This window comes from Peromyscus maniculatus, chromosome 2, assembly GCF_049852395.1.
Source record: "Peromyscus maniculatus bairdii isolate BWxNUB_F1_BW_parent chromosome 2, HU_Pman_BW_mat_3.1, whole genome shotgun sequence".
Lineage (NCBI taxonomy): Eukaryota > Metazoa > Chordata > Mammalia > Rodentia > Cricetidae > Peromyscus > Peromyscus maniculatus.
The window spans coordinates 154,786,284-154,812,017 of NC_134853.1; the positions used below are offsets into that span (position 1 = coordinate 154,786,284).

The 25,734-nt window shown below is 52.5% G+C and overlaps 1 protein-coding gene across 3 annotated transcripts; it reads left to right on the forward strand.

The window, feature by feature from the left end:
• Positions 1–1,851: 1,851 nt before the first annotated feature.
• On the forward strand, positions 1,852–22,658 carry E2f2 (E2F transcription factor 2). 3 transcript variants are annotated; one of them, XM_006980830.4, is made up of 7 exons: positions 1,852–2,164; positions 7,685–7,790; positions 9,464–9,683; positions 10,410–10,568; positions 12,296–12,410; positions 15,011–15,203; positions 20,026–22,658. In XM_006980830.4, the coding sequence occupies exons 1-7, from the start codon at positions 1,895–1,897 to the stop codon at positions 20,286–20,288; spliced, it is 1,326 nt and encodes a 441-aa protein (XP_006980892.2). In that variant the 5' UTR covers positions 1,852–1,894; the 3' UTR covers positions 20,289–22,658. The 3 variants fall into 3 exon arrangements, with proteins under 3 accessions (XP_006980892.2, XP_015854740.2, XP_015854737.2); XM_015999254.3 differs by lacking the exons at positions 1,852–2,164; positions 7,685–7,790; positions 9,464–9,683 and adding an exon at positions 9,738–10,040; XM_015999251.3 differs by lacking the exons at positions 1,852–2,164; positions 7,685–7,790; positions 9,464–9,683 and adding an exon at positions 9,739–10,072.
• Positions 22,659–25,734: the final 3,076 nt, after the last annotated feature.

Here is a 25,734-nt window from a genome sequence, read left to right on the forward strand (position 1 = left end):
CCTCTGCCTCCCGAGTGCTGGGATTAAAGACATGGGCTGCCACTGCCTGGTGAGATGCCGGAGACTAAAGACATCTGTGTTCCAGAGACAATGTCTGATGTGGCCACAGCTGCCAGTTCTCGAGGCTCTGTTCAGAAAAGTTTGCACGCATGATCTCATGAGATTTCTCTGTGATCCTATGAGGTGTTATTAGCGATGAGAAAAACAAGACCCAGAGAACTGAGAAATCTTGTCAAACGGCTTTGGTAAAAGGGTTAAGGTATGGAATTAGGAATGCTGGTGAGCAAAGCCTCGACTGCCTGATTCCTCACGACCTAAGGAGGTTTTAAGCTGGAGACTCACTCTGGAGGGCTTTGAGTGCCAAGGCCCAAACCTGAAAAGAAAAACCAAAAAACCAAAACCACCCAGCTGATCTTGAACAGGCCAGCACCTGCTGATGGCCCCGCCAGCCAACACTCTTCCAGCCTCTTTAAACTCGAGAGATGTGACTGTACTCGGATGATCAGCAAGGGAAGTTTATGAAGTAATTGTTTAGGAGAAACCTGGAGGTGTTTAACTCGCGAGAGTGCTGGGTCCTGGGGAAAAGAGTGTCCCTGACAGACTCTGGACCCCATCCTGCTGTGCCTGCCAAGGGCAGGACAGAGCTTGGGAGAGTCCGGGAGGAGTCTTTACTAGAACAAACAAGGACACCGAGCTGGACTGTCCTAGATTTGACTGCCAACTCTCAGATCAGCAAATCTGTGAATGACCCTGGGCGAATTACCCCACCCCTCCGACTCTCTAGCTTTACCCATCCCGCTTCTCAGGATTGGTGGGGTAAATTAAACAACATAACACATGTTATGGTCTGATCTCGGTGTACTGTACTGGGATACAGTAGGCTCTCAATAGATGTTAATTAGTTCTTCCTGAAGAAGAAATGTAAATGGGAGGCTCCACCCTTTCCTGACCCTCTGCCAATTAAAGGAACAGGTGCCCGGGCTTTCGTTTGAAGAGAAAGGAGGATATATTGGTTATATTAATTAATATATTAATAAATGGATATAATCTACCTAAGCAACAATGCAAATGAGCAAAAGCTCTTGTGGCCTGGGAAATGCACTGAGGGTCAAGGCTCAGATCCAGACTCTGATTTTCCTCAAGGGTTTGGCCCCCACCTTCAAAGAACCGGGGCCCATTCCTCAGCGCTATTCGCTGTTCTGTAGGTCGCGATACTGGGAGTCCCAGGTGCCCCTCCTGCCTCAACTTCGCTGGCTGTGAGAGCCAAGAGGACGCTGAAGTCGGCAGATGTTGCGGCCCCTTTAAGCCACGAAGCTCCTGTTGTAATCGTTGTTTCTTAGACTAAGCTTTTCCGGGGGCGGGTAGGAGGGTGGAGCCTGTATATGTTGTGGAAGCCAATCGAAGCGCGGCATTTTCCGCGGGAGATCCGAATTTGGCGGCACGTAGTTTGGCGCTAAAAAAAAAAAAAAGAAAGAAAAGAAAGGGAAAAAAAAAAGAAAGAAAAGAAAAAGGAGACCGAGCAAGGGCTGGGGACTAGAGGGCAAGCAGAGAGCTCAGCGGGGCGTGCAAGACACCCCTCGCGGGTCAGAGCACACGCGTGTCCGCGGGGTCCGTGGGCATCCGGGGACGCTCTCCCGCGCCGGCGCCCAGACATTCGGGGCGCAGGCCCGGCCGGGCCAGCCCCTGGCAGTGGCACCGCGCCTCGCGATCTCCGAGCGGTGATCTCCGAGCTCGGCAGCTCTGGGCGGCGGGCCAGGAGGGGAGGGTCCGGCCTTGCCCCGCGGGCGTCCATTGGCGGCTGCTCCCGGCGTCCGCGGCGCAGCCGGCTGCAAAGCCCGCAGGTGCCCCGCGCGCGCGCGCCAGACCCGGGTGGGTAGGGGGCACCGCACTCGCCATGCTGCGCGCGCCGCGGACCCTGGCTCCGGCCACAGCGCAGCCCACAAAGAGCTCGCCCGCGTTGAACCCCACCGAGCCGCTGTGGCCTGCCGGTCTCAGCAGCCCCCAGCTCTGTCCGGCCACCGCCACCACCAGCACCACCACCTACTACACTTCGCTTTACACGCAGACGGTGCCCTCCGCTGCGGCGCTGGGCACCTGCCTCGACGCCACTCCCCACGGACCCGAGGGCCAGATTGTGCGATGTGTGCCCGCAGGCCGGCTGCCGGTAATGCTGGGGACCCCCGGTACTTCCCATATGCGTGTCTGGGTGGGGGAAAAGGAAGGCGGCCGCTTGGGGTTCAGTTTTGAGTACAGCTGGTTGAGGTGGGCAAGTGGGGAGAACCCCTTCGTTTTCCTACTGCATGAAATAACCATCTCACCTGCTGTTGGGGAGTGTGATGAGCACTGGACTGGGAGCCTGGAGACCCAGACCAATGCTCAGAGAGCCAGTGTGACCTTGACAGAGTCCACAAGGCATAGACATTGCTACAGTTCATTCATTCCTTCATTGTTTACACCAGAAACCAGCACCTGCCATTTCAGGCCAGGGGCTTGGCCTGTGGGATTTCCTGGTGACAGGAGGGTAGGTCTCTGGTCCAGCCTGGTATGACAAAAAGTGGTCTAGCCAGCTCCTTCTCAAGTGTTGTCCCCAGGCCCTCCCCACAGCCTGGTCATCCTCCGAAATAGCCAGCAGCAGATGCAAATGTAGTTAGTGTCTTGGAGTTCCTGTTCAGTTGGACTGTGTCCTCCTGGGTCCTGCAGATCTGTTGTGAAGGAAGACCTGGTGTGGTGGCTTTGGGCTGTAGCTCAGGGTGTGTGCTGTAGGAGTAGCAGCAACCCGAGAGTGGAAGTGAACCGGGAAAAGGCCTGGGGAGGTGGCGTGAGGGTCGGGGAGCTGCATTTCAGCTCCTGATCATCACTGGATACTAGGATAAGTCAGGGCCTCTGTTTCCTCTTTTAGAAAGTTTTAAAATTACATTTATGTGGGGGAGGGGACTGTTTGTGCCGCATTGTGTGGAGGTCAGAGACGACTTTCAGAGCTGGTTATTTTCTTCCGAGTGGGTCCTGGGGATCCAACGCAAGGTGTCCAGCTTGGTGGCTCCTTTACCCACTGAACCATCTGACAGCTTTAGTTCCTCTTCTAGAAAATGCACCTTTCTTGGCTTATCTCCTCTGTCACTTCCAGCTCAGGTTTGGGAAGTGGGTGCCTGGGAGGGGAGAGGGTATTTGTAGAGTCTGGTCCGTCTGGGGACAGGGATAGGAGCATCCCATTTCCCCTGGACATTCTGGATGGCCTGTGCCTCTGTCTGTTCTACCCTCCCAGGGCGAGCTCGGGGCTCAGTGATCTTGGGGGCTACAAGGATCAACTCTCTGGCTACTCACTTTCTGCCTTTGGAGTCAAGCTGTGTTTTATCTTCCCAGATCCCTTTCCTGGAAGGGCAGGAAGGCAGGAAGGGCTGGCTGCATGTCATCCCTATTTTACAGGTCAGGATGACGAGGGTAACTGTCTCTTGCCTTCTCTGGTGTGGAGCATTCATGTAGCTTGTGAAGTAGATTGAACAGACGTTTCATGTCACAGAGGTGGGAAAACTGAGTGACCACAGGTCACACAGGGAAATGGGTCCAGTGACCTGACTACAAGTCAGCTCTCTCCATGCAGCCTTGGAGCTAGGTGGCCCCAGGAAAGGGGACTCTGTGGCAGGCTAATCTCTCCTTTGGCCACCTGCTTTTGGATGTAGAGTGTCAGTAGCAGCTGGGCTTTTGACCCGCTTTGGACCTCCCCACCAACCCCGCATCTGTCTGTTCTGCCCTCCCAGGGCGGGCTCAGGGATCTTAGCCAGAGCAGCCCTTGCATGCCAGGCCCTGCTTGGCACTCTTCGCCAGTTATCTCAGTTAAGATGCTCAGGATGGGGCGCTCTGCAGGTGAGGAAACTGAGCAGAGGTGAGGTCACATGCCCAAGTCACAAGCCAAGAAGTGGGGGTGTCCTTGCGTCAGACTCCCTAAAGGCCTGCCAGGCCCAGAGCCCATCTCTGGTCCGTCTCCAGATGCTGGGGCCCCAGCACCCCATGGGCAGGCCTAACCCCCTGCTTACTCATTTTACAAGGGTGTGACCTGGAGCTGCTCCAACCCAACCTTGGGTGTGGCTTTCTGCTTTGTGGCTGCAAAGTGTGGGGTGAGCAAGATTTGTTGGGGAGCTGGCCTTTAAAGGGATGGTAACCAAGCTGAGTTGCAGAAGTAAGGCCAGGACCCGGGTCTCCTTGCTTCCTGCCCATCATTCTTGCTATCCTCTAGAAAAGACCGAGGACCACTCCTTGTGGAGTCTCACCTCTGGCCAGGTTCATAGCATTTTTCTATCAGCCCCACAAGCTGGTTTCTGGGAGGACAATGGGGCTCTTTGGTGTTTTTCTTTGCCTCTTCATTTGTCTATACTGCTCACATTGCTGTCCTGGAACTCACTATGTAGACCAGGCTGGCCTCGGAGATCTGTCTGCTTCTGCCTCCTGGATGCTGGGATCAAAGGCATGCACCGCCACGCCTGGCTTTTGTTGTTGTTGAGATAGGATCTCACTATTGCCAGGCTGGTCCTGAATGCCTAGGCTCAAATGATCCAGCTAAGCTGGGCACACATACACTCCTGTAGTCCTAGCACTGGAGAAACTGAGGCAGGAAGATTGTTGAAAGTTACAGATATCCAGCAGGTCCTGGTGGCTCGGGTCTTTAATTCCAGTACTCCGGAGGCAGAGTGGATCTCTGTGAGTTTGAGGTCAGCCTGGTCTACACAGAGTTCTAGGACAGCCAGGGGTACACAATGAGACCTTGTCTCAAGATAAACAAAAAAGATCCTGCCTCAGCCTTTCCAATGTAAGCTGAACACACACACACACACACACACACACACACACACACACACTCACTCACTCACTCACTCACTCCTCACTCACTCATTTTTAACTCTGCTGACACCAGGCTAGAGGATGACAAATAGGCTCCGGGGTAGGGTGACCAGCCCCAGGCCGTCCTGCTGTCATGGAACTTTGGAGCCGACAGCAAAGTGATCCTTAAATTTGCTCCCACCCCAGTGCCTGACGAGGCTGGAAAGGAGACCCAGGTCCCTGCTGTGTGACCTTGGGCAAGTCCCTTCCCTCTCTGACCCGATTGCTCCCTTGCTTGGCCTTGCCAGTTCCTCTGGGGCTGCCTGAGCAAGGGGTGTGTCCTACCCTTGAGGGCTTGGCGCCTGGAGTTAAATCCTAACCAGGGGCTGTTTCCGAGGGTCCAGATCAGAGCCACACTGGCCTCTGGGTGTGGTCACAGATCTTTAGCCCCTGATGCCTCGGCTTTGTTCACCCTTGATCTTCACTCACGGTGATACCCCTGCCTGAGGGAGGGTGACACCCCTGCCTGAGGGAGGGTGACACCCCTGTCTGAGGGAGGGAGGCCTCGGCAGCACTGCACTGCCGGGGCAGAGTACACTTTCTGACTCTCAGCAGGAGCAGACTGGCCCAACTCTATAGGTGGGTCAAGGTCACCTGACCTCCCAGCTCATCGAGCTAAGGAGGGAGAAGACTAGCTTTGACCCCATCTGACCCCAAGGCCTGTGGTCTCAGCCTCTCCTGGAGCTTGTCTTCTGCCAACAGGCCTCTGCAGGCTCAACCCAGCCACACGGTGACTTCTTTGGGTAGCACCCAAGGGTGTTGGGCTGGTGTCCTTAAGTGGGGACACTCTGCTACTTAGGGACCCTGGGAGTGCAGTCATGTGGGATATAGGGAGGGAGGGGGACAGAAGGGGAAACAGTCTGAAGTGATGGGAGCAGATGACACAGCCAGACCTTGGCCCACATTCCAGCAATTCCCGAGGGAGTGGGTACGGCTGGCTCTTGGAGCCTGGCACAGGGCGTTGGAGTTGGTCAGACCTGGGTTCGAACCCCGGCCCGGCTTTTGTCTGTGTGACTTTAGGCCTGCCTTGTAACTTAACCTGTATCCACTTGTCTGCCAAGACAGATTGCCAGTGCAGACCCACCTCAGGACTGGGAGATGTGCTAGGCTGGCTGCTCAGGGTCCTCTCCTGCCGCCTGCCTTGCAGGAGGCCAGTGACCTTCGGATGGGGGCTTGGGAGTATGGGATGAGCTGGGACTTGGCTTGTCCCCCTGTCCTTGTCTGGTGGGAGGGGGTTGGAGCGAACCGTTTTGCTGAAGACCAAGTCTGTGGAGCCCACCTGGCCTTGATTACAACAGCTGTACAGTGGGTACCCGCGGTGCTGGGAGCTCGGTTAGAGCCAAGTGCTGGAACTTAGCTTAGACTCTAGCAGGGCTCAGCGGGTGACCGACAGGGCCCATCTCTGATGACAAGATGGGGCTAGCCCCCCTGGAGTCTAGGATTGTTGGTCAGCTGACGGGCAGGTGACAAGCAGGGGTTTGGATTCTGTCTGAGCCTTGGCATGGGGTGGGGGGAGAGACGCTCAGGCTCCTGGGAGCAGTGAACGGAACTCTTGTACCAGTCCAGGGAGACTTCCTGGAGGGGGCAGGAGTCGGGGAGGGGAGCTGACACCTGTCAAGACAGCTGTGCGCAGCAGCAGTTAGAAGGCTCAGCCCTGCGGAGCGTGACCTCACCACTAAGTGTTAAAACAGACCTCTCAAGTGAGTGGGGGTGTCTGGGGGACAGGGAAGGAAGGAAGCCGGCTCAATGGCCCCGGAGGGTGTGTCCAGGAAGATGTTGAGATCGTGTTTGGGGAAGGGACTGTGCATTTCCTGAGCCCCTACTGTATCTAGTCCTAAGAACTCCACAGAAGTCACTCCCAAGTCCTTGCGGTAGCCTTCCAGGTCGTGATGTTCTGCCCATTTTACGGAGCAGGAAACTGAGGCTCTTAGCTATGGCGGGACATGTCCCTAGGTCATACAGTGAGCCTTCAAAGGTGCTGGAGAGTCCAGCTGGCTCTTTGCCCAGTGCCCCAGTGCCCCAGTGCCCCTGCCCCACCCCTGCCCAGCCCTAACCATCAGGGAGGCCCTTTCCGGGCAATGCAGCTAGAAGAAGCCTCATTGTGGCCCTGTGGTGGTGGTAGTGGGTGGTGTCTGGGTAGGAAGGAGCAGATGGGCTGTGGTTTGGTTTCCCCAGCAGGTGTTTCCCAAGCTTGGCGGGAATGGGGAGGGGCAGCAGGGCCTCAGCTGCTTGTCCTTAAGACACGGGGCGGGGGGAGGACTCATTGTGTCTCCGCAAAGAGAATGACAAGCCGCCCATTCAGGAGGCCCTGGACCCTCAAGCTGGAGCCCAAATGGGGAAGGGGGAGTGTTTGCACTGTTTCTCAATGTGGGCACCTCCCTGGGGTGTGGCACTGAGCCAGGAAGTCCCCTGGGCCTGGGCGGATGCTGGTCCCACCCTGATAAGGGCCAGCTGTGGGGCTGTGATGGGCACCAGGTCTGTCTGAGCCAGCTGCTTCTGAAAGGCAGCCTGATGTGGTTTAGGTCCCGCCCACTGCTCCCTCCAAGTGTGTGTTTCATTGGTAGATGCCTCCAGGGGCCGGGACACAAGAGATGGGGATTTTATTTGCCACTCAGAAAATATGGCACTCACTTCGCTGGGCATTGACATTTCCTCACCAAGTTCAGCCAGCCACGCTGTCCCGAGGGCTGAGGGCAAACACACGGGAGGTGGCTGCTGGTGGGCTCCTTGGCCTCGCTGCAGTTCAGGGAAGAGGCGAAGGAAGACCCAGTTCTCTAATTCTCCCTCCTCCCCTCTTTCCTGTCTGTCAAAGGCCAAGAGGAAGCTGGACCTGGAGGGCATTGGGAGGCCTGCGATCCCTGAATTCCGGACTCCCAAGGGGAAGTGCATCCGAGTGGATGGTTTACCAAGCCCCAAAAGTAAGAGTTTCTGAAGGGCACCTACAGCAGGGTGGCATGGGGCAGGAGGCAACAGCCGTATCCAAGTCATCAGCACAGAAGTCTGTTTCAGACTGTTTCCTTTCCCAGGGTTTCTGGTGTATTCTCACACTTGATTCTGTCCAGTAGGTAGGACTGTGTCCCATTTACTGATGAGGCAACTTGGAGGAACTCAGGACTTGGCCAAGGTCACACAGCTAGTCAGTGGAATCAGGACTAGTGTCCCAGACTACTTGTACACTAGGTACCTGCTCCTCAGAGCTAACCACAATCACCAGTGTTGATCTAAGAACTTATTTTTTTTTTTAAGTTTTCATAGTTGGGTTAATCTGACCTTTTCTTCAAGAGAGCTCTGGGAGGATTAGCGGCTCACTTGCAGACAGTGCTAATTGATTCGCAGGGAACTGAAGCTTGGACTAATCCAGCCTGTGCCACCTGAAGGTCTCGGGGCTGTCTGGCTAGTGCCTCCCTAAAGCTGAGTCAGGAGGAATTCCTACCGTTGAGATTTTCAGTCAATATTCTGGTTAAACTGGGAATTAAAGCCAGTGTGTCCAGGAGTTATATGAATTTCCCCAGAGGTCTAATGAGCGCATACAACTAGGTAGACTGCATGAAGGTCAGGAATTGGGGATCCAGGTAAGGGATCCCACGTGACTTGACTGGTTCACCCTTTTCTGTGAACCCTCCTTATCTCATGTAGACGAGGCACAGGATTCCAAAACTCTGTAGGACTACAGAGCATAGTACACTGATCAACTATTAATGTCTGCCATGGACACAAAACTGCACTAAGCAGCCTGTGTGCCAAATGCTTGGCCTCGGTGTGTTCAGAGATTCTCAAGTCCCCCTTTTGAGGGATCTGAGACTAAAACTTAGTTCCCATGATTAGTGTGGCCACTAACTTCTATGTGACTTAAAGTCATTTGATTGCAAAAGTTCCCTTGTGGTTTAATTCGCTGCAGCTGAGATGTGGTGTTGCAACCTCAGCCTTATTGAGAAAGGGACCTTTTCCATGAACCTGGCCCATTTGATGTTTGATGTTAGATGATTCCCCTCAGATAATTATTGGGCTACACCTGGAAAGAAAAGGCAAGTGTGGATCTATAAAACTGTTCTCACATCCAGGCTTGTCCTACCCTCCCAACCACAATTCCTAATTCCTGGTATAATTGGTAGGAGAGGATAATGGTTTAGGGGGAAGGCTGGAGCCAAACTGCCCGCATTTGAATCCTGGTTTGCCACTTGCTGGGTGAAGCGAACCAAGTACTCAGCCAGTCTGGGCTTCTGTACAACCCCGTAGGGTATTCGCTTAAGGGAAGTGCCCAGAACGGTGACCCTCCCAACAGTTGTTGGAGTTGTGGCTGTGTCTCCTCTGAGCTAGGGTGGAAAGGTACTCTGAACCCGGAGTGGCCACCCTTCGCTTCCGGTCTCTGCAGCGCCCCCTGGCGGTGAGACCTGGAGCAAGTCTCTTTCCTCCGAGGTTACAGGTCCCGGGTCTGTGCGGCCGTGGAGAAGCCCCTGCCTGGGTGCTCCGCGCGCTGGACAGTTCTCGGTGAAGGGGGGTAGAAGGTGTTGCTTCATGGAGCTGAACGCCTGGAGCGAACCCACGCTGGCTCCCCCAGAGCGGCGTGTGAGTGGGACCTTTGCTTCCTCAGCCCCCAAGTCTCCTGGGGAGAAGACACGCTATGACACGTCGCTGGGACTGCTCACCAAGAAATTCATTTACCTCCTGAGCGAGTCGGAGGATGGGGTCCTGGACCTGAACTGGGCAGCCGAAGTGCTGGATGTGCAGAAGCGACGCATCTATGACATCACCAACGTGCTGGAGGGCATCCAGCTCATCCGCAAGAAGTCCAAAAACAACATCCAGTGGGTGTGAGTGCCTGGGCCAGGCCATGGCGCCATCCAATGGGTGCATGTGTCGGGGGCGGGGCCAGGAACAGTAGCCAATGAGTGTGACTTTTAGAGTGCCCTCCCCAGCAACAGGCAATGTACAAGTACAGGGTGGTGGTGGTAGGTGGCCAAAGCCAACCAATAGGTCTCTGAGGAGGGGCATAGCCAGTGTGTTTGAGTGGGATGGGACAGGAGTTAAATGCTGGAGTAATCGCAGCCAGAGCAAAGGGACCTAGTGGAGGAGTTTTGGGGGTTGTAAAGGCCTGAGAGGACCCCGGCTCCGTGTGTCCGGGTCCCTAGGATCCCCCCTCTTAGGAAAGCCTCTTGGGAGCTGCACAGGTGTGGGTCAGACTCCTCCCTACAGCTACAAGGTCTGAAAGAGCCCTGGCATGAACCCTAAAGGAAACTCCGAAGCGGGGCCAGGGCTAAAGTCAATAGTTCCTTTCCATCTCGTGGAGGCGGTGGCATAAGGCTAGACCCTGGGGCTCAGGCTTCTTATCGCTAACCAAACTTCAAGTGCTGATCCATGACAGTTCCCAGGGAGCTAGGCACCACCACTGACATGCACGACGTGGCATGGGCACCACTGGAGACTCACCCTGGCTTGGAGTTTCACGAGCTCCGTCATTGCAGCTGTGCCGGGCAACCCTGAGGGTAGGGACGGTGAATGTGGACGGGCACTGACATCGGGGGCTGCTGTGTTCCCAGAGGCAGGGGAATATTTGAAGACCCCACCCGACCTGCGAAGCAGCAGCAGCTAGGCCAGGAGCTGAAGGAACTGATGAACGCGGAGCAGGCCTTGGACCAGCTCATCCAGAGCTGCTCCCAGACCTTCAAGCACCTGACGGAAGATAACGCCAACAAGAAATATCCTTTCTGCAGGGAGCTGGGAAAGGGGGAGGGGGCGGGGCTGCTGGCTGTTGAAATCTACACTCAGTTGATTTCTTACCTCCTTTCTTACCCCTCCTCCAGGGAATTGTCCTATCTGTATCTCCCTCTCAAGCTTAGGGGAATTTGGGTGTTTTCCTTCCTTCCTTCCTTCCTTCCTTCCTTCCTTCCTTCCTTCCTTCCTTCCTTCCTCCCTCCCTCCCTCCCTCCCTCCCTCCCTCCCTTCCTTCCTTCGTTTTTTTACTTTTTAAAGATTTATTAGTTTGTTTTATATATGAGTGCTCTGTCTGCATGTGCAACTTTATGCCCGAAGCAGGCATCAGATCTCATTACAGATGGTTGTGAGCCACCATGTGGATGCTGGGAATTGAACTCGGGTCCTCTGGAAGAGCAGCCAGTGCTCCTAACCATCTCTCCAGCCCGTTTTGTTTTTTCTTTTGTGAGATCCTGCCCAAAGATTTAGGTGCCATGCCTGGTGCCCACTGTGTTGTGTTGATAAGGGCTAGAATGGCTTTTGGAGCCAGCTGAGATTTCCAGTCTTAATTTATTGTTTAGTTTTAACGTCTTTTCTTTTTTTAATTACATGTATTTATTGGGGAGGCACATTGTGCTGTGGCACATGTGTGGAGGTCAGGACAAGTGGAAGTCGGTTCTTTCTTCCATCGAGGTCCCAAAGATCAAATTGTCATGCTTGAGGGCAAGTGTCTTTACTCTGAGGCATCCCACCAACCCATAGATTCTGTTTTATATTTTTTCTTTTCCTCTCCTTTTATGTAGTCTTTGACAATTTCATGCATGTATACATTGATCATATCTACTTCCAGTTTCCCTCTCTGACCTCACTCCCCACCAACACAGCCACTGCTTCTACTTCCTGAGTGCTGGAGTTATAGGTGTACACCACCATGCCCAGTTTATGTGGTCCTGGGGTTCGAACCCATGGCTTCATGCATGCTAAGCAAGCAGTCTACAAACTGAGCTGCATCCCCAGCCCTAGAGTTCCATTTTTTTGTCTTATACTGTAGCATAGACTGGCCTTGAACTCATGGCAATCCTCCTGACTCAGCCTCTTTAGGAAAGTGTTGGGATTCCAGCTGTGAACTGCAATGCCTGGCTATGTGTGTGTGTGTGTGTGTGTGTGTGTGTGTGTGTGTGTGTGTGTGTAGTTGTTATTGTTGCTGGAGACAGGGTTTCTTTGTGTAGCCCTGACTGTCCTGAAATTTGTTCTGTAGACCGTGCTGGCCTTGAATTCAGAGATCTGCCTGCCTCTGCCTTACAAGTGCTAGGATTAAAGGCATACATCACCACTGTCTGGCCAGTGTTTGTCTTTCCAAGCCTGGGTTACCTGGCTTCATGTAATATTTTCCTATTTTCATTTCCCTTTATGCTGAATCATTTTGTTGAGTCTATACCATATTTTCAGCTTCCATTCATCTGTTGATGGGTACCTAAGCCGATCTGATTTCCTGGTGGTTGCAAACAGCCACACTAGACATGGGTATGCAATCTGTTGGTTTTCCATCGGATTGGAAGATGGCTTGTGCTATTCAAAGAACAGGTTATGGCTATTTGCAGTTTTTTCTGAACTGTATCACGTGTGAGGATGTGATATTCAGAGGCTTAGGAGAGGAGATAAAAGCCCCTTGGCAGGCCAGGGGTGTGCATTTTGACAAGGCAGTTGCTCTTCTTAACTTTCCTGCCCCTACACTGGCCTATGTGACTTACCAGGACATCCGTGCTGTGGGCAACTTCAAGGAGCAGACAGTGATCGCTGTCAAGGCCCCTCCACAGACAAGATTGGAAGTGCCGGACAGGGCGGAGGTGAGTTGGGAGACATTAGATGGAGAAGAGTGTGGGGAGGCCCTGGGTAGCTCTGCAGCGTCTGCTTGGCACTGCCAGCCCCAGCTCTGCTAGTCCATCCTGGGGTCTAGGGCACAAGTGGCAGAAACTGAGAAGAGAAATAGAGACTGCTCTGGTTTTTTTTTTTTTTTTTTCGAGACAGGGTTTCTCTGTGTAGCTTTGCGCTTTTCCTGGATCTCGCTCTGTAGACCAGGCTGGCCTCGAACTCACAGAGATCCGCCTGGCTCTGCCTCCCGAGTGCTGGGATTAAAGGCGTGCACCACCACTGCCCGGCCGAAGGCTCTGGTTTTGCAGAAATTTTCTTCTCATTCCCTCTTCGTGGGTTCCTGTGCGCATGACCTGTGTCCCCACAGAAGCAGATTGGGCCTCACAAGACCCCTCACCTGCTGACCATGTTCTCACAGGCTCAAGATGGAAACAGTTTTTCTTCAGTGCTGAGGGTGGAACCCGGGGCCTTGCATGTCATGTGCTAGCACTTTCTCCACGACCGAGCTGTACCTGTACCCTCGGCTTTTTGAGACAGGGCCTCTCTGTGTGGAATGGGTTGACGTTAAACTCACTGTGTAGTGCAGCCTAGTCCCAAATTCATGATCTTCTTGCCTCTGCCTCCTAAATGCTGGTGTTGGGAGAGACAGGCATCACCGTTTCTCGTACAAGAGCAAGTTGTTTTTTTTAAGTTTTAAAATTTTATTTGTCTAGTTAGTCGTCCCCTCCAGTGTGTGTGTGTGCGTGCCACAGCACATGTGTGGAGGTCAGGGACAAGCAGTGGGAGTCACTTTTCTCCCGAGTGCCATCAGGCTTGGCAGCAGGGGCTTTTCCTGCTGATCGACCTCCCTATTCCGAGAACAAAATTAATTTTTTTTTATATTGATGTATATTTTTATTTATATGTTTGGGTGTCTCGTCTGCATATGTTGTTGTCTGTATACTATGCATGCAGTGCCTGTGGGGGCCGGAAGAGGGTGTGGGATCTCCTTGGAACTAGAGTTACAGGCTGTTGTGAGCTGCCCTATGGGTGCTGGGGGTCAAATCTGGGTCCTCCGGAAGAGCAGCCAGTGTTCTTAACCACTGAGCCGTGTCTCCAACGCCAAACCAAAATCCTCCAAACTCTTTAAGAAGGCTTTGGTGCTCTGAGCCCAAAGGGCTCCACCCAGTCCCTCTCCTAAGCCAGTTTCGGCTACACTGAGTCCTTCCTCAGTGCAGGGCCTTTGCGCATGCTGGCCCCTCTGAAAGGTACTTCCTCCTCCCTGCCTGGTGCGCTGCTAGCCATCCTCAGGTTTCAGCTTGAGACTGAGTCATTTCCTTCCTCATCAACCCCAGACTAGATCTTCCCTTTTTTTTTTTTTTTTTTTTTTAAGCGTACCAAATCTCTGCTCTCTGGCCCATCTTTGACACGATTCCTTGCAAACTTACTGTGTAACCAGAGATGACCTTGAAACTTTTACCCTCTGCCTCTGCCTCCAGAATACTGGGATTATAGGCATGCATGACATCACTCGTTTAGGTGATGCCAGGGTGGAACCCGGGGCCTCAGACCTGCTAGCGAGCATTCCACCAGCTGGGCTAGATGCCAGCCCCTGTGAGGGGTTTAAGCTTTACAGAAGAATGGACTGCTCAGCTTCTGTCAGGGTGTGGCACATATGGAGGAATCCAGAGATGATGTGTTTGAAGGAACCCATACTACAGAGGTAATGAAAGTCCCGCCTCTCGGCTCAGGACCCAGGCAATAGGTCTGTTACTTGGCTGAAAATGTGCTTAAAAAGGACAGAGGAAGCATCCTTGGGGTGACGGGTAAACTGAGTCTCAGAGACTATAAGAATTCCTGCCAGGTAAAGTGATCCATGGAGACCTGAACTTGTGTGTGTATGGTGTAGTGTGTGGTGTGTTTGGTGTGTCTGTGTCTCTGTGTCTGTGTGTGACTGTGTCTGTGGTGTGTGTCCGTGTGTGTGTGTGAGTGGTGTGTCCGTGTGTGGTCACTGTGGCCTATGTAGGGATACGGTGGGAAGGGGCGGGGTAGAGAAACCAAGTACAACTTGTTTAAGCCTGTGGTGAGGAGACTGAGTGACAAGCCCAGTGTTTTGGAGATTGGAGACAAAGTTTAATTCGGAGGCTCAAATCACGGTTCCCATCTGTCCAGTGCTCTCTTTCCCTGCCCACCTCTCTGTGCTGTTCCCAAGAGGGCTCCCCACCTGTGGTAGAGCGCATGTGTCAACAGCTTAGCCGCTGCACATGCGCGGTTGGGAGGGGCCGAATGCTGGTTGGGTTGACTTCAGCCATGTGACACCCTGAGGGGGCCACACACGCACCCCTGGACTCCAGGAGTTGGAAGGCCGCTTCCACAAACTTCATGGCAGGGCCCAGCGGAGGCTTATTCCCCAAGGGAAAATCAGGGTGTCCTCCCTCCAAGGGGACTTGCAGGTTCTCCCTGCTGGGTAGGGAGGACAGTGTGAGGTTCAGGGGTTGAGCTTGCTCACCCGGGTGGTCCTACCTGTGTCCGTTCATACCGGCTGACTGGAGGGTCTGTGTCCAGCATTGTGAGATGGTTTCTCTCCCTCCTACAGGACAACCTGCAGATTTATCTCAAGAGTACCCAAGGGCCCATCGAAGTCTACCTGTGCCCGGAGGAGGTGCAGGAGCCAGACAGTCCTGCCAAGGAGGCCCTCCCCTCCACCTCTACCCTCAGCCCCGTCCCTGACTTCGCCGAGCCCAGCTGCAGCCCCGACCCTGGGATCGCAGAGGCCGTAACGTCTTCAGGTAGGCACCGCGCTCCTCGGGAGGGGAGGTGGGCAGGGGCTCTGCTCTTCCCTGTCCGCATCTGTGGAGTACCCAGCGTGCCCAGTGACCCCACATGTGATCACCGCACTTCGTGCATCCCCTCTGCTGTGTGGCCTTCGATGGTTTCGGCTTTCGGCCTCCTCGTCTGTAGGTTGGGCGAGAGTCGTTAATATTTAACTCTCAGCTTGTTACAAGGATTAGTGAACTAATGAGAGCCGAGTGTCTGACCCGGCAGTGACTGGCAAGTGTCATTTCTCCTGCCACAGTCGCTGCCAGGCTGGTTCACAGCCAAGCACGAGGCGCTCAGTAAGCCGCAGTAAGTGGGGGCCATGTGTGTGGTGTGGGAGTTGAACCCAGGACATCATGCTTCCCAGGGAAGTGAGCACTTCACCACCGAGCCACATCCTCAGCCTGTGTTTTGTTTTTTAACATTTTTAGTTTTTAATTAAAACTTTTATTATACAGAGTTTGTTAATTAAAAAAAAAATCACACTGAAAGGAACCAGATCCCAAGTCTGTAGTCTCAGTATATTTTATACTGTTAGATCAGCTGAGGCCGCTGGGCGGTGGTGGGTCGATGGCTGAGAGAACAAAAGGGCCCAGGTTCGGTTCCCGGCACCCACGTGGTGGCTCACAACCATCCATAACTGCAGTTCAGAGGAGCCAAGGCGTTCTTTGGGCATCCCCCAAGCACTATGAGCTCAAGCGCATGTGAACACACTCCCCACGTGATGCACGCACATCCATGCAGGCAAAATTTCAGATACGGGGCTGGAGAGGTGGCTCAGAGGTTAAGAGCACTGGCTGTTCTTCCAGAGGTCCCGAGTTCAATTCCCGGCGACCATATGGTGGCTCCCAACCATCTGTAATGAGACCTGGTGCCCTCTTCTGGCGTGCAGATATGCCAGAAGATTTGGTGCACAGTCTGCACGCACACTACCAACTGAGCCACATCCCTAACCTCAGTCTTTGTTGCCGCTTTACAAACGATTTATTTGTATATTTATTTTACATTTATTTATTGTTGTATGTGGATTCGTGGATATGTATGCACGTGCATGCCGAGACACGGTGTGGAGGTCAGAAGACAACTTGCAGGAATTGTTTCTCTCCTACCATGTGGGTCCCAGGGATCGAACTCAGGTCGTCAGACTTAGTGGCAAGCGCCTTTACCTGCAAAGCCATATCACTGGCCCCGGGTCCCCGGGTCTTTTTCATTGTTTGAGACAAGGTCTCTAGCCCAAGCTGACCTGGAAGTTGAGGTCCTCTGTCTTCACCTCCCTGGTGATGGGATTACTAAGTGTGTGCCGCCACACCTGGTTAACTCTGGATTTCCAGAGGAAGGCTCAAAACTTTTTCTGGTGACAGTAGCTAGGTTTATTGTGGGTTTTTTTTTGGGGGGGGGGGGCGGGTTGCACCAGGACTCCATATTGGAGACTCCATATAGAGGGTCCACCTTCCCATTCCATAGCGCATCTTGGAGGAGATCTCACTACTCCTGGTTTACTGCTAGAAAACCAAGATGGCGAGATGCCGTAGTTTGGCCTAGGACAGACGGCGGGAGGCAGCACAGCGCTCTGTCGACCCTTGGTCCACAGGGGCCCAGTGCTGTGTCCTCAGGCACAGGATCCAGCAGGAAGGGCTCCTGGCTGGAGGGCCCACACCTGGCCGGGGGTGGGGGAGTGGGGGGTGGGTGCAGCTGATGAGTCTGTGGAGCCAGAAGCCACCTCTGCGGAATGGCCTTGCCTTCTACTGGGATTCTGCCCCAGGTCACATGAACACGGTCTTCAGAGTCATGTGGACCCGCATTCCATCTTGGTTTTTTTGGGTCAGGATTTCCTTAAGTAGAACCCTAGTCGGCTTTTGTTTGATTTTTGTTACATTTGTTTGTTGGTGGTGGCAGCGCATGTACCATCCACAGCTTGCCAGGATTGTCTTTCTCCTTCCATTATGTGGGTCTTGGGATTGAACTCAAGTCACTAGGTTCTGCTGTAAGCACCTTGTCTCAGTGAGCCATCTTGGAAACCCTAGTGTCTAAAGAAAGACAGAGCAGGGATTGGCCTGGCGGGAAAGGCCTGGTGTGATGCTCTACAGGACATAGGTTGCTTCTGTTTCTTTAACACAACGGTTGACGCACTCCAGCCTTGCGGGTTAAAAAACTGGCTTGTTTTCCTATGGCCAACGAGCTAATGATGGCTTTGAACTTCTGTTTTTCTTTGTCTTTAGTGGTTACGCTGGGAGCTGAGCCCAGGACTTTGCACATGCTAGGCAAACACCCCATCACAAGCTGCACCCCACTGCCTTGGTCTTTACATTTTTCAAGAGTTGGGGAAGGGCCTAGAGAGATGGCTCAGCTGTTAGCAGCATCTGCTGTTCTTGCAGAGGACCTGAGTTCCAGTCCCAGCACCCACGTGGTGACTCTGTAACTCCAGTTCTAGGTGCTCTGACGCCCTCTTCTGACCACTGATGGCTCTGCATGCACATGGTGCCATACATGCATGCAGGCAAAATGCTCGTATGCATAAAATGAGTAAATCTAAAAAATAGTAAGTAAGTAAGTAAATAAGTAAATAAATAAATAAATAAGTAAATAAGTAAATAAGTAAGTAAATAAATAAATAAATAAATAAATAAATAAATAAATAAATAAATAAATAAATAAATAAATAAAAGAGTTGGGTAGAGGGCAACTGTGTTACAGAGGCCACATGTGTCCCACAAAACCTAAAATACCGTCCAGCCCTTTACAGAAGTTGATTGACTCTGATCTCATTCTACATGATTGAACTAAAGCTCAGAGAGAGCAAGTGGCTTCTTTCAGGTCTCACAGCAAGCTGATGGTGGAGCTGGACAAGAGCCCAGACTCCTAACTCTTCTCTCGGGCTCCCTCCTGTATGTGTCGTTCAGGGATCAGGGCTTCTCTGTGTGCCAGCCATCTGTCCCTTTGGGCACCTCCCCAGTCCCCTATCTTTCTTGCCAGACCTGTGCCCCACCCTGTCATGCCTCCTGTTACTCTGCCCCCTTTGCTCAGCTGTCAACATGTACACAGCTCTCCAGAGTTAGACCTACCCGCGCATTAGCCGTCCTCCGAGACATTTCATGGAGACAGTGGTAAAAGCTTCGCATCAGCTCTCTAGCGTTAGACCTGAAGCCCGGAGGCTGGGGTGGAGGTCAGGGATAGGGCCTAGCCACTGAGGCTCTGGGTTCAATCCCCAATACCCAGGGCAGGCAAGGGTGGAGTCAGTTTGCTTGCTACTTTATGTCCACTGAAGGGAGGAAATGGAAGTTGTTCTGAAGGTGTACATTACACACTTACATGCACACTCACTCACAAAGGCGCAAACATGGGCCCCATGTAGCAGCTTGAAGTAGAGGTTTTTGTTTGTGATTCTTTTAACTTTTTTTTTTCTTTTCTTTTTTTTTTGTTTTTCGAGACAGGGTTTCTCTGTGTAGCTTTGCGTCTTTCCTGGAACTCGCTTTGGAAACCAGGCTGGCCTTGAACTCACAGAGATCCGCCTGCCTCTGCCTCCCGAGTGCTGGGATTAAAGACGTGCGCCACCACCGCCCGGCTTGTGGTTCTTTTTAAAGATTTTTTAATTTGTGTTTTAATTGTGTATTTACCTCTATGTATATACATATGCACCACATATATGCAGTGCTCTGCAGAGGCCAGAAGAGGGCACCAGATCCCTGGTACTGGAGTTATAGACAGTGGTGAGCCCCCTTGTGGGTTCTGGGAACCAAACTTGGGTCCTCTTCAAGGACAGTAAGTGTTCTTAACAGGGGAGCCATCTCTCTAGCCCCAAAGTAGAATCATTTCTGAGGTGTGAGTGCCAGAGGCCAGGCCCAGAGTGGAGAGTCTAACAGTCTTGGCTTTAAGGTTCTGGCTTCTCCAGAGGAATTGCTAACCCTTTGTGATCTCATTTTCCTCGTGATAGAAGGAGCTTGAATAAGAGTTGCTTCTACTACCTGTCCAGGCTCTGGCATTCTGAGATACAGGATCTGAAATTGTGAGGCTTGGGTTGGTTGTGAGCCACCATGTGGTTGGTGGGAATTGAACTCCGGACCTCTGGAAGAGCAGCCAGTGCTCTTAACCGTTGAGCCATCTCTCCAGCCCCTATTTTATCTTTCATTACTTGTATGAGGGCATGTGTGTATGAATGAATACAAGTGCCCACAGAGGCCAGAGGAAGGCATCGGATCTCCTGGATCTGGAGCTACCCTTTACAAGCCGCCAGGTGTGGACACTGGGAACTCAGCTCCTCTGCAAACACAGCACACTGAGCCACCTCTTTAGCCCAGACCGGCCCGGGAGGATGCTTTTTTTTTTTTTTTTTTTTTTTTTTTGCCTGTCCAGGATCTCGCACTGTAGACCAGGCTGGCCTCGAACTCACAGAGATCCGCCTGGCTCTGCCTTCCGAGTGCTGAGATTAAAGGCGTGCGCCACCGCTGAGAGGATGCTTTTTAAACATAGGAGTTCTCGGGTGTTGTGTACCGTGATGATGTAGGAGGGTCAGGGAAGCTGGAAATGCAGGAACTAGCAAATGGCTTCGGCAGCAGCCTTTCAATGTAGCAGGGTAGGCTGGGTGCAGAAGCCCAGGGTAGGTTTTGGGAGCAGACCTCTGCACCCAGCGGAGGGGAGGGGAGAGTGGAAAATGAGGCTTTGGTGCCTGAAGAGACAGGGCATCACCATGCTATTGTGTGGAAAGATGGAGGAGGGGCCAGCCAGCCAGAGAGCTGGAAGATGACCCTGTGTGCTCAGGGCCAGACATGACTCTTGTCTGTTTGTCTCCCAAACCAGTGCTGATGCCCCAGCCGGTCCCGCCACCACCAGCACCATCCCTTGTCCCCTTGGAAACCACTGACAACATGCTGGAGCTGTCTCACCCACTTCTGCAACAGACTGAGGACCAGTTCCTGTCCCCAATCCTGGCCGCCAGCTCCCCGCTGATCAACTTCTCCCCACCCTTGGACCAGGACGAATACCTGTGGGGCATGGATGAGGGTGAGGGCATCAGCGACCTCTTTGACTCCTATGACCTTGGGGACCTGTTGATTAATTGAAGAGCCCTGCCTCTGTCTCTACCTCCTCACAGACAGATTAACAGGCTCGCGGCCCATGTGGGGGACACTGGCCACTAGGTGTCACCCCTGTGTGTAAGTGGCTCCGTTCCAGCCTGCCTTCCGTGGAGGCCAGCTAGGGAGACGGAGGACGTGAGTGAGGAGTGTGTCAGGGGCGAGGCCCTGGTCCTCCTCCTCTGACCTCTGACCCCTTCATGAAGGACAACAGGTGCAGGTGGCCATGTTCAGGGAAAGGGTCTGCTGCCTCCTGCTGAGGGGCAGTTTGACCCTGGCTTTTTCAAGAAGCACTTAATGCCTTTGTATTTATTTCAGGTTTGTTTGTTTGTTTGTTTGTTCACCCTGAGTTTTAGCAGGGAGATTTGTTCTAGTTTCTCCTCAGACAGGCCCTCCCATGCCCACTGTCTAAGGGAACATCTGGATTTCCAGGGGCCCGGGGCCAACTCCTTGGCTCTCCTTCCACAGTGGTACCTGGGTCTCGAGGAGACTATCCAGTTTGCTTGAATGTTAATTGCACTTAGGCCTTGTAATTCTAGTAAAGTGCAGGGCCCAGGGCAGGGTCCAGGCGTCCGCTTAGGATTCTTCATCTCTTCCATCCCAGAGAAGGTTCCAGTAGCTATGTTGGGGGAGGTAGCATTGAGGTACAGGAGCAGGTAGCCAAGAAGATTCCCTTCCTGTTGGATCTCTTATCTCTCCCGAGCCTCAAAATGTAAATACAAGCCTTCAGGAATTAGGCCAGAAGAGCCCCTGGGAAAATCAGGAGGCACGTGTCATACATACTGGATCAGAGCGTCTGCCTCGTCCTGGTCAGAGACCTGGGAGGTGGAGGCAGAGACAAGTGTGAGGAAGAAGACCAGAAGCACCCCACGGGCTACCCGTGCTTCCCTGGGAGAATTGTTTGGTTTCTTGGTCACAGTTGTTGAAGGACCGGCCTTCCCAAGCCCTCACTCCATTTCCAAGGTCCCCAGGGACAGGAGCTTGGGGCAGGTTTGCACCTTTTCCCCACTGGCGTGCTGAGGGGATGATGGAGCGGAGGGTCAGATGCTCTTCACCGCAGAGTAGGTCTCAGCAGCTCATGAGGAGATGGAGTGGGCATCTGGGAAGAGCCGTGGGCTTATTTCCCCATAGGCCGACCATCCAGGGTCTCTGTGGTCCTGATGGGGACAGGAGTCTACTAGTCTCCCTTGTCCTTCCTGGGATGGAGGATGCTGGGCTGAACCAAGGCCATGTGTTCTGGACAACACATGGTGCGCCCAGGGGAAAGAGATCTTCCACCCATCTTCAGGGAGCTCGGGTTTCTCAGGGGCTCAGCAGGACAGCACTTTTTTTTTTTTTTTTTTTTTTTTTTTTTGTAAGTTTGTAGCATTAAATTGATTTAAAAGATGAAGTTGGCTATGCCAGGTTGCTCCTAGCTGGCTGACTGGCATTTGAAGTTTAGATGTTGGGCTAATATAAATTGATGCCCATTTGGGGATAATTTGTCTTATCCTTAGCTCAACTTCTTGGGCCCCCAAGTTAGTCCCCTCCGAGGAGTGGTCAGTGTCCCACAGCTGCCCCACTTGGAATTTGTTTACTTTGACATCGAGTGTCTAACCTTTTGACATGGTGATGTGAAGTTCACCCTTAAGAACTGCACAGTTAAGCTACCAAAAACAAAGAAACAAACAAACAAAAAAAAAAAACTTATGTTTTAAGGACGTTTACAACCTTGTGTTGGGCTGTGTCTGTAGCTATCTGTGGCCTGTGCTGCAGGTTGGACGCACCTGCATCCAAACACAGGGGCTTATCGGACCACGTGGAAGCCCACCATGCTCTAGACCTACAGGTGACCCTCGAGTGGTGAGGGTGCTCCCTGGACTCGAGTGTGGTGCTCCCGAGACGGGAGGCAGCATCGCTGTTCTCAGATCTCTGTTGTTTAGCTATGTGCCAACTCCAAGAATGGAGATGCCGGACCCCCATGCCTTGGCCTCTGCATGGAGAGCTAAGGTTTAGGGGAAGAGGGCTGTAGTTCCTGTCTGGAGTGAGGTTAATAATCCAGAATTCAAATTCAGTTGCCAAAGGCCCAGCCCAGGGATGGACGGAGGCCTTCCCAGCAGCTGCCCCCTGCTGCCCTGGCTGCCTCTTTTTCAACCCCGCTTGGTCAAGGGGCTAGACCTCCTAGGAGAAGCCCCAGGCTGGCGTGGGAAACAAGCTCAAGCCTCTTTCTTGCCAATGATACTTGAGACTCCCAAGTTCCTTAAAGTGCTTTAAAAGGATGGGTGTACCCCATTTGGAACACTGGTTTGAGTGGGCTTTTGTTTGGTTTGGTTTGGGTTTTTTTTTTTTTTTTTTTTTTTTTGGTTTTTTTTTTTTGGTTTTTTTCGAGACAGGGTTTCTCTGTGTAGCTTTGCGCCTTTCCTGGAACTCACTTGGTAGCCCAGGCTGGCCTCGAACTCACAGAGATCCGCCTGCCTCTGCCTCCCGAGTGTTGGGATTAAAGGCGTGCGCCACCACCACCCGGCCTGTTTTTGTTTTTTTGAGACAGGGTTTCTCTGTGTAGTTTTGGTGCCTGTCCTGGATCTCACTCTGTAGTCCAGGCTGGCCTCGAACTCACAGAGATCCGCCTGCCTCTGCCTCCAGAGTGCTGGGACTAAAGGCGTGCGCCACCACTGCTTGGCTTGAGTGGTGTTTCTTTTCGGCCCCATGGGAATGTTCATGCTATGGTGGGAAAGATGCCAGGCTCTTTCTGAGGTGAATCCTTTCATTCAGGGAGGTTTCCCAGCCCCACCAGCGCCCCCAAGTCATTTGTGTCCCCAGCGACATCAAGTATGTGGGGACCCCAGAGCACTTAGCAGAATTAAACTTGTAAATAGGGTTGGAAATGCGCCAGTGAAGGTGTTAGGATGAGTCAGCCCCTCCTCCGTGATAACACGGCCAGCTGGTGTGTCCATGAGGAGTGGGAGTTTATGAACTTTGAGGGGGTGTGACTTGTTTTCCCCTCCCGTCTGGGGGTGTTCTCAGCCTCCCTTCGGCACAGGTTAGCATTGTAGAGAGTTTGCTTAGCCGGTCGGCATCAGGTGTTGTGTAGCTTTAGAGCATCAGAAGCCTTTGGGGTTGATTAGAATCAGTTTCTTGGTTTCTGTCATTGTGCCCAGAGGCCCCACCTCACCTACGTACCCTGTTCTCCCACAAGGCCCTGTAGGGACCATCGTGGCCACAAGTCTGGCCAGCCTCTGGCTGCTGGGAGAGATGAAGTCTTGCAGGTGTTTGTTTTGAGGATGCCTGAGGGTCTGGGGACCCTGAGCTGGGACTCCATGTGGGTCACCTACCTCCTGGTTTCACCCAAAGTCCTGCCTTCAACACCAGCGAGTTTCTTTCTGTTGTGATAATTGGGCATTAAACAGTGGCAGCTCTGGAAAGCTTTGTCTCGATGTCTTTCTTTTTGCAGCCTTGGGGATCCCAGCCACTGAACTACCTGGGGATCCCATCCAGGACCTCATTACCTGCTAAACACACACCCAGCCACTGAACTACCTGGGGATCCCACCCAGGACCTCATTCATGTTAAACACATACCCAACCACTGAACTACCTGGGGACCCCACCCAGGACCTCATTCATGTTAAGCACATACCCAACCATTGAGCTATACCTCAGCCCCATTGTGCTTCCTGAATGACACTTATTACTGACTGAGGGTCTGGTTCCTTGGCTGGGGACGAGGACCACATTTGCCCAGCTGATGTGCCCTGCCCCCAGGGGTCCTCCTTTCCCTGCATTGCTGTTCCCATGCCTGGAGCTGGCAGTGCCCACCTCTGCAGTGTGACCTGCCTGCCTCCCCTACTCCACACAGGGTGGTGCTGCTGCTCCCCGAAGAGCCTCCCCGTTTCTAACCTCGTCCTTCACATCCTCCACGTCTCAAAGCAGGGTCCTCAGATCAGCACCTTCAGCACCACACATGGGTGCAGGCGCAAAGGCCAAAGGGCAGTTTCAGGTGTCTTCCTCTCCCGCTCTCCACCTTATTCCCTGCAGACAGCCTCACTGAGCCAAGAACTGCCTATTTTACAGCTGAGTTGACTGGCCGGCCGGCCTTGGCAATCTCTTATACCTACCTGTCCAAGCACGGGGGTTACAGGTGCTCACTGCCATGCTTGGATTTTGTTTGTTTTATATTTTTGGTTGTGAACCTAGCCTTTAATAGCTGAGCCATCTCTCCAGCCCTGTTCATTTGTTTTAACGAGGACTCAGTTCTTTGGGTTTCTAGTGCTGGGAAGAGACACCATGACCATAGCAACTCTTATAAAGGAAAACATTTTTGGTGGGCACTGGCTCACAGTTTCAGAGGTTTACTCCATTATCATCATGGTGGGAAGCTTGGCAGCGTGCAGGCAGACCTGGTGCTGGAGAGAAAGGTAGCTGAGAGTTCCACATCTGCATTGGCAGGCAACAGGAAGAGAGACACTGGGCCTGGCCTGAGCATCTGAAACCTCAAAGCCCACCCCCCAGTGACACACTTCCTCCCATAAGACCACACCTACTCCCACGAGGCCACACCTCCTAGTAGTGCCACTCCTTATCGGGGCCATTTTCTTTCAAACCACCACACAGATATTTGTGCTTGCTCCTAAAGCACTCATAACCACTGAATCATCTCTCTAGCCCCAAGAATTTTTTAAAAAATTTGTTGGAAAGGACATCATCAAAGTCAGGTGTCATAGTGTATACCTGAATACTAACATTTGGGAGGTGGAGGAGACAGGGGTTCAAGACCAGCCTCAACTACCTAGCAAGCTTAAGGCCAGCCTGAGTTATAAGAGAGATCTTGAAAAATTAAACAAACCAGGACATCATCGGTAAAGTGAGAAGACATCTTTTTGTTTCTGTATTTTTTTTTTCAAGGCAGAGTTTCTCTGTGTAGCCCTGGCTGTCCTGGAACTCACTCAGTAGACCAGAGTGGCCTCAAAGATACACCTGCCTCTGCCTACCGAATGTTGGATTAAAGTCATGTGCCATCACCCAGCTGTGAAAAGATATCTTGTAAAATGGGAGAAACTATTTACAAATTATATATCTAGGGATTTGTATTTAGAAAAGAAAATGAACTCAGGGCTGGAGAGATGGCTCAGAGGTTAAGAGCCCTGGCTGCTCTTGCAGAGAACCCAAGTTCAATTCCTAGCACCTACATGGCCCTATTCTGACTTCCCTGGACACATATGATGCCCATACATACATGCAGGCAAAACACTCATACACACAAAGTAATCTTTTTTAAAAAATCTTTTTTTACATATATGTGTATTTTGCATATATGTCTGTGTAGCATATGCAGGCAAGATATATACTGAGATCATTGGATCCCCTGGAACTGGAGTTAGAGACAGTTGTGAGGTGCCATGTTGGTACTGGGAATTGTACCTGGGTTCTCTGGAAGAGCAGCAAGTACTCTTAACTG

What these genes read in the sequence shown, in the direction of transcription:
- E2f2 (XM_006980830.4), top strand. Translation starts at nt 1,895, where the DNA reads ATGCTGCGCGCGCCGCGGACCCTGGCTCCGGCCACAGCGCAGCCCACA. An exon ending in AAAAACAACATCCAGTGGGT is followed by an intron (nt 9,684 to 10,409) that starts GTGAGTGCCTGG and finishes CTGTGTTCCCAG; the next exon opens with AGGCAGGGGAATATTTGAAG. An exon ending in AAGTGCCGGACAGGGCGGAG is followed by an intron (nt 12,411 to 15,010) that starts GTGAGTTGGGAG and finishes TCCCTCCTACAG; the next exon opens with GACAACCTGCAGATTTATCT.